Source organism: Saccostrea echinata, unplaced genomic scaffold, assembly GCF_033153115.1.
Source record: "Saccostrea echinata isolate AGI-Se365-2 ecotype Australia unplaced genomic scaffold, CSIRO_AGI_Sech_v1 ptg000052l, whole genome shotgun sequence".
NCBI lineage: Eukaryota > Metazoa > Mollusca > Bivalvia > Ostreida > Ostreidae > Saccostrea > Saccostrea echinata.
The window spans coordinates 10,749,512-10,757,705 of NW_026889801.1; the positions used below are offsets into that span (position 1 = coordinate 10,749,512).

Below are 8,194 nucleotides of genomic sequence, written 5' to 3' on the forward strand. Positions count from 1 at the left end.
AAAAATATATTATTTGATTGGCTACATAAAATTCTATCTTTTTATTCATATAAATCGTATATCGTATTTCTGCAGCAGTTCAAAAATATTTTTTGGCAAAATATCTTTTAAAAAAATATTAATTAATCAAAGTTTATTTAATTGATTTATTCCACAGAAATTAAACTACCTTGCATGGTTTTCTTTAAACATTTTGTTTTAAAAGAAATGGTTAAACCCCCCCCCCCCCCCAGTTTTTTTCTCCTTCAAAAATTCAAAGGAACTTAAAAACATTAAAAGGAGACAAATTTCAAGAATTTTGCTAAAAATCTAAACAATCAGAAAAATCAAAACACCACCCCCCCCCCCCCCCCCAAAAAAAAAAACCCCACAATAATAATAAAATGCCCTTCTTAAGCATTAATCATCACAGAAGTACACAATATTAATACAAGCTGCTCTTGTGTGAGATTTGTACTTATAGATTCATAAAACCATTACCAAGACACACACATGCAGAGCTATTTATATACAAAAAGGAATTAAGATGATACAGATCTATTTTTTTTTTACTTTTGATACATGAGACATACATGTAAGTAATTGCCTGAAAAGTAGGCTTGTGAATGATAATATCAATAAAAATCAGTAACAAACAAAAGTCAGTTAAGTATTGGCTTTTTGGTCCAGACAGATTTTTGATTTTATAATTATATAAGAATAATAATAAATAAAAATTTGCATGAACATCATTAAATGTTTGAAACATCTTAAAAGACACACACTGTGCATATATTTTGTAAATTGTAATAAGTGCTAAATTTACCATAAATGACTGTAACATGGTAACAAAATTATTATTATTTGAGGGAAAACAAAATTCTCCTTACTAAAATGTTGTTCTCCTTAACTAAAACAATCAACTATTAGAAGATAAAAATGAATGCAATTAATCTTCAGCAACTTTGACAATTTCCTATCAGAATATGGAGATAAAAACTAAATTGAACCATGTGTAGCACAATTTAAAAATTCAAATTTTTAAAGATTTTTTCTCTCCTGTATACATGCTTTCTATAAAACTTAATTGATGCCAAATTTTTTAGGTCAATCCTAACCCCAGAAAAAAACAACTTGGGAAAACTAATATTTGCATATTTTAATGATACAGAGTGGCCTTACTACTCTTGAAAAGAATTTTAAAAAAAATTCAGTGTATTTTCAAGTAAAACTTTAATCCCTCATTGTAGCCCCACACTACAACAGGGGGCCATACTAGCACAAACTTAAATCTGTACTACCTGAGGATTTTGCATATTTTAAAATTTGACTAATGATAGCCCCGTTGTTCATGTAAAGAAGACTTTCAAAGATTTTTCACTATATTTTTCCAGGTAAAACTATGAATCCCTATTGTGACCCCAACCAAAGACTGTGATTTGAACAATCTTGAATCAAAACTTTGTCCAGTTGCTTTCACATATATTAAAGTAAATATTTTTGGCCCAGTGGTTCTTAAGGGATATTAAAGTGACTCCACCTTAATTTTGTCTTTTTCATGATTATCTCCCCTTGGAAGAGGGCATGGCTCAGCAACCTTTCATTTCAACAAATTTGGATCCCCCTTCACTAAAGGATACTCCGTGCCAAGTTTGGTTGAAATTGGCTCATTGGTTCTGGAGAAGATGGTGAAAAATTTATGACAACAAACTTTGAGATAAGGTAATTTGGAGACTCAGCTAAGCTAAAGGTAATTTGTTCATTATAGAGTTATCTGTCATGTCGGGGCACTCAATTTTTTTTTGTACAACATCAAAATGATAACTGAGTACATTCATTTAAAACTGTCCTGAATTAGTAGGGCAAATTCTTACAACACAGCTTTTGGAGTAATACACATATCAAAATGAATAATTCATTTTCAAGGCTCCTGTACAGCATTTGGGTCTAAATATAATCACATGTATGTGACTATAAATGCCCATCATCTGCTCTGATCAAAAAACAAGAGCAAAAGAAAAAAAGACAAAGAAATAAATATCTTTTTTTCTGATCAGAGGGGAAAAAATAGAGAGATGGAGAAAGCCTACAGGGACAAAAACATGTATAACTTTAATTTTTCAAAAGTCACATCATCTTATATATTCAAAATTGTGCACACTCATCACTGAAAAAATACATTTGCTGTCTATACAATCTACAGAAGTCATATATAAATGATATGTATGAGATAGATTACATAGGTAACTCTATTAAAGCACTGGAATAATCTCAAAAACAGGACTACGCAAATAAAAAAATAATAGTATTTTGGCATATTTTCACAAAAATTTTTACATCTGCCTAATTCACAAATCCCCGTCATAATCTAATTTGAGCAATTAAGTCAAAAATTTCCCTAGATTTCCATCTTTAAAACGTATAGAATATTTAAGCTAGTAAATCTGTTGTATGAATTTCATCCAGAACAGAATTCTTTCCATGAAAACATGAGTACTAACATAATACTTGAGCTAGCACATTTTTCCACTGGAAAAACTGTCCACTAAGAGAAGGAAAGGTTTGAATTAGCCTTCTTTAATAATCTTTGCTGTCTGTCCATGTGTCACCTTATATCGATACCTAAATATAAAGTGAAAGTACATATGTATATGTAAAACAAAAAAGAAAAAATAACAAAAATTTTGTCACATTTCAGCATTAAAAAGTAGAGCTGGGATGATACAACTTTTTCTATATATCAATATGTGTCACAATATTTGCACCACTATACAATATGTGACACAATATATTTAATTGGTTAAAAAAATTTTTTTTGTATTAAATGAACAAAACATTTCTTCACAAATAAGAATAATTTATTCAAAGAAGTTGAATATCTGTTGTAAAACAAAATTATTTAAAACAAGTGGTGTTAATTATTATGTATTTCATATTTATATTTAGCATATTTATTTTATATATTAAACCCAAAATGTAAAGTAAACAAAGAAAAACATATAAAGTCAGAATATTTTGGCGATATTTCTTCATATGTATCAATATGCGTGTCGTTCTCGATACACATATTATCGATATTATTGATATCTCGATATATCGTCCCCAATCTAATTAAAATTAGATGTTCCGAATCCGCTACCGCTTCTCAAACATCTAACAACATCCCATTCGGGGTCATGTCAGAGTGACCTTTCGATTACCCAATGAAATCGCCGTCTCTGAAATCTTGGCTTATAGTTCGGATGCGTTTTTTTTTTTTTTTTACTGCCAAACCTAAACGCCCCAGGAGTTTCGTAGTAAACAAAATATGCATGGTAAAGACCGTGCTATATATGAATGTGACGTGCGGGATATATAGACGTAACGTTATATGCCTAGTTTGTGCATTTTCGTTTGCGTTATTCAGGTAAGAATGCCAGATTGGCGGACTATACGTTCAATTTATACCAAAATTACTTTAATTCAATGTAAGACAGTCTACTGAGCATCAATAGTGTTATGATGTAGTAGTGGAACTAATCTTAGAATCGTATACAGAAGCCTGAATCTGATTGGCCAAAATTTTTATGTTTATTCATAATCGAAAGGTCTCTCTGACGTGACCCGAATGGGATGTTGTTAGATGTTTGAGAAGCGGTAGCGGATTCAGAACATCTAATTTTAATTAGATTGTATCATCCCAGCCCTATTAAAAAGTGAATGAACAATCCTTCTAGATAACATTCTGAAAGAAAATTTGTCCTTTTTGTTTATTTCATCAAATCATTTGAATTTTATGGGAAATTACCTAATTGCCCTGATGAGATTGATGCCATTGGTGAGAGACATGAAAATATTCACAGTCATCAAGTTATAGTTGACAGGGGTTATCACCACAGAGTATCTAGCCCATATGACACCTGTAAAATTTTAGAACATAGAAAACTCATAAAAACAAACAAACAAACAAAAAAACTATGGAAAGAACATTTATTGGTGACTAGGCTGCTTTTTAATTTCATTTTTGATAAATAGGACTGTATCTGATATTATATTTTTTAATAAAAATTTTATTTTACAAAAATAATCCTCATATAGAAGGTTTGATCCATAACCCTCATAAAATTTTCCAACTTTATCATAAATTCATCATATTACATTGCACGACATTGAATAGTTAAGTAACAAACCTGTGATTACAAGTGAAAGGCTCTGATTGAAACTCAATCTTTCCTCGGGTAACAAAGTGTTACCCAGCCCAGCAAGTGATAGTCCCTGCAAAATATTAAAAGTAAATAAAATACCTATCAGTAGACATACTGATATACATTTTTGTAATTTGATTCTTGTTGTTATGCCCCCGGATCGAAAGATCCCAGGGGTATATTGTTTTTGTCCTGTCTGTCTGTTTGTCTGTTTATCTGTTTGTCTGTCTGTCTGTTGTCAACTTTAACCTTGCCCATAACTTTTGATTGGTTGGAGCTATGACTTTTATATTTCACATGTGTATTCCTTGTGACAAGACCTTTCTTTGGGTACCATCATATTTGACCTTTTGACCTTGACCTTGGAGTTTGACCCACTTTGCAAAATTTTATGAGACTTTAACCTTGGCCATAACTTCTGAACAGTTGGTGCTTGGGGTTTCAAACTTCACATGTGTATTCTTTGTGTCAAGGCCTTCCTTTGGATACCAACAACCATGACCTTTTGGTCTTGACCTTGGAGTTTGACCTACTTTTGAAAAACTTTAATCTTGGTCATAACTTTTGAACAGTTGGAGCCTGGGGTTTCAAACTTCACATGTGTATTCCTTGTGACAAGACCTTCCTCTGGATATCAACCTCTTTGACCCTTTGACCTTGACATAGGAGTGTGACCTACTTTTGAAAAACTTTAACTTTGGCCATAACTTTTGAACGGTTAGAGCTAGGGCTTTCATACTTCACATATGTAATCCTTGTGACAAGACCTTCCTTTGGATACCAACCACTTTGACCCTTTGACCTTGACATAGGAGTTAGACCTACTTTTGAAAAACTTTAACCTTGGCCATAATTTTTGAACGGTTGGTGCTAGGACTTTCATACTTCACATACGTAGTCCTTGTGACAAGACCTTCCTTTGGATACCAACCACTTTGACCCTTTGACATTGACATAGGAGTTTGACCTACTTTCGAAAAACTTTAACCTTGGCCATAACTTTTGAATGGTTGGTGCTTTGGCTTTCATACTTTACATATGTAATCCTTGTGACAAGATCTTCCTTTGGATACCAACAACTTTTACCTTGACCTTGATGTTTTACTTACTTTTAAAAAACTTTAACCTTCGCCATAACTTTTGAACAGTTGCAGCTAGGGCTTTCAAATTTAACATTTTTTATCTTTTGGCCTGGATTTTGACTTGCATTTGAGAAACTTTAGCCTTCGCCATAAGCTGTCATACGGGGGCATCAGTGTTTCACAAACACATCTTGTTTTTCAATGTTTTTTAATTTGCTTTTCTTTAAAATACAGTCAAATCTTGTTCTCTCTAACTCGTCTCAATGGGACCAAAGAAAAACTTCGAGATATACAAGGGTTCAAGATATTTGGGGTAAAATACAAGGAGAAAAGTGATTGGGACTTCTTGATGACTTCTACATAAAATCAATGATATTCAAGATATCAGTGTTCGAGATACTGTTCAACTGTAATTTGTTTTTGTTTTTTTTGTTTATTTCTTAATTTATTTGTTTCCCCAAAAATTTGGTATAGTAATTTTTTTTTCTTCAATTCTGTAACTTTTTTTAATATTTTGAATATGTTGAAAATTAATTTTTGATTTTCCTTATTAGCTCACCTGAGCCGAAGGCTCAAGTGAGCTTTTCTGATCACTTTTTGTCCGTCGTCCATCTGTCCGTCCATCTGATAACTTTTCACATTTTGGACTTCTTCTCAAGAACCATTGGGCCAAATTCAACCAAACTTGCCACAAAGTATCCTTGGGTAAAGGGGATTTAGATTTGTTCAAATGAAGGGCCATGCCCTTTTTCAAGGGGAGATAATTAGGAATTAGTGAATAAATAATGGCATGATTCAAAAATCTTCTTCTCAAGAACCACTGAGCCAGAAAAGATGAAACTTAAGTGGAAGCATCCTCAGGTAGTGTAGATTCAAGTTTGTTCAAATCATGACCCCTGGGGGTAGAATGGGGCCACAATGGGGGATCAAAATTTTACATGGAAATATATAGGAAAATATCTTTAAAAATCTTCTTCTTAAGAACAGCAAAGCCATGACTGATCATATTTATATGAAAGCATCCTCAGGTAGTGTAGATTCAAGTTTGTTCAAATCATGACCCCTGGGGGTAGGGTGGGGCCACAATGGGGGATCAAAGTTTTACATGGAAATATATAGGAAAATATCTTTAAAAATCTTCTTCTTAAGAACAGCAAAGCCATGATTGGTCATATCTATATGGAAGCATCCTCAGGTAGTGTGGATTCAAATTTGTTCAAATCATGACTCCTGGGGGTAGGGTGGGGTCACAATGGGGGATCAAAATTTTACATAGAAATATATAGGGAAATATCTTTAAAAATCTTCTTAGGAACAGCAAAGCCATGATTGGTCATATTTATATGGAAGCATCCTCAGGTAGTGTGGATTCAAGTTTGTTCAAGTCATGACTCCCCCACCCCCCTGGGGGATAGTATGGGGCCACAATGGGGGATCAAAGTTTTTCATAAGAGTATATAGAAAAAACTTTAAAAATCTTCTTCTCAAGATCAACAAAGCCATGATTGGTCATATTTATATGGAAGCATTCTCAGGTAGTGTAGATTCAAGTTTGTTCAAATCAGGGCCCCCGGGGGGTAGGGTGGGACCACAATGGAGGATCAAATTTTTACAAATGAATGTATGGGAAAAAAATCTTCTGCTCAAGAACAGCAATGCCATATGTTATATTGATATGAAAGCATCATCAGATACATGTAGTTTAAAATTCAAAGAGTCTGGAAAATTGAATTGTCCACAGGTGGACACACAGGTGGACAGACAGTGTCATACCATAATTCATGTAAGTTCATCTTAAGACAGGTGTGTAAAATAAAAAAACAAACAAACAAAACATGAACAAACAAACAACATTATGCACCAATTACACCACCTTGGTCCAACAACACCACATAAAACTCCACTGGAGATTAAAAAAAAATGAATTTGCTAATTTTCTTACCCATTTCATTGCTGGTGCCCAAAAATGAATGTACTTAGGACCTGAAAGAAAAAGATGTTATGGATACTTGTATGTGCTGAAAAAGAAGTACTTCTGTAAGTAAAGAAAAATAAAATGCTCACTGTGTATTTTGACAATAGCAGAGAGTTAATTGTTAAAATGTTGTGAAAACTATCAGAAATGTAAATCTATTGACAGAGTTCATCAACAATTATCTATTTCTAAGTTAATGAAAGCGATCAAATTTTTGAAACAGAGGCAGGCTAGTGAAAAATAAGTAAATGTTCCAGGGTTTTCAATGATTATCCAGTATAATTTCGCAAATTCTATGATTTTTATATTTATATTGACCTTGTTTACGAATACTTTGGATTGTATTATGACTGACATGTTCAATTGTTTTTATACCATTTTGCTATATGGATTAAAGAGGGCTCATGGCAGGTGTGATCAGTTGATAGAAGAACTGATGCTTACTGCTCCTAGGCACCTGATCCAACCTCTGGCATTTCCAGGGGTCCGTGTTTTTGCCCTGTTCACGATTCGTATTCTTTACTGGACTTAAGCAATCAATCACAGTTTATCTTCACCTTTTCATTTGTCAAAAGCAACAACTTGCGACTGTACCTGGTTTTAATTTAATGTTATTTCAATCCAAAACATCCCAACTGCAAGTTATATAATGAGCAGCTGATGAGAGTATGCAGTTGGAAAAAAGTAAAATAATTGAGATTATAATATTGAAAATAAATCAATTTTTAATCAATGACATGTATGATGTAAAACAACATAGTCAGATAGTGACATAAGAAAATTCGGTATGCCGTAACGGTATGGGTTTACAACAACCTGGTCGCATTTTAGAATTATTGTTTCAAAGCAGACCTGCAGGATGGTTCCAGAATGCTTGGTACTTCTGTGGAACAAGCCGATCCCCTGTTCTGCATATAGCTCGATATACAAAAGCCATTTTGCCAGCAGTGAACCGACAAGTCCAATATTTATTT

General features: G+C 33.1%; 1 protein-coding gene across 1 annotated transcript; it reads right to left on the reverse strand.

Annotated features, from left to right (window-relative positions):
• Window positions 1–356: 356 nt before the first annotated feature.
• On the reverse strand, window positions 357–8,194 carry LOC133204241 (uncharacterized). Its single transcript, XM_061339982.1, has 5 exons — window positions 8,073–8,194; window positions 7,188–7,228; window positions 4,149–4,233; window positions 3,767–3,878; window positions 357–2,601 (listed from the first exon to the last, which is right to left on the reverse strand). Exons 1-5 carry the CDS (start codon window positions 8,155–8,157, stop codon window positions 2,547–2,549), a joined length of 378 nt encoding a protein of 125 aa, XP_061195966.1. The 5' UTR covers window positions 8,158–8,194; the 3' UTR covers window positions 357–2,546.

Excerpts from the sequence above, each read along its gene's own strand:
- LOC133204241 (XM_061339982.1), bottom strand. The coding sequence starts at position 8,157 with ATGGCTTTTGTATATCGAGCTATATGCAGAACAGGGGATCGGCTTGTT. Across the intron at positions 3,879-4,148 it reads CCTTTCACTTGTAATCACAG|GTGTCATATGGGCTAGATAC; the intron begins GTTTGTTACTTA and ends AAAATTTTACAG. Across the intron at positions 2,602-3,766 it reads AATCTCATCAGGGCAATTAG|GTATCGATATAAGGTGACAC; the intron begins GTAATTTCCCAT and ends CTTTATATTTAG.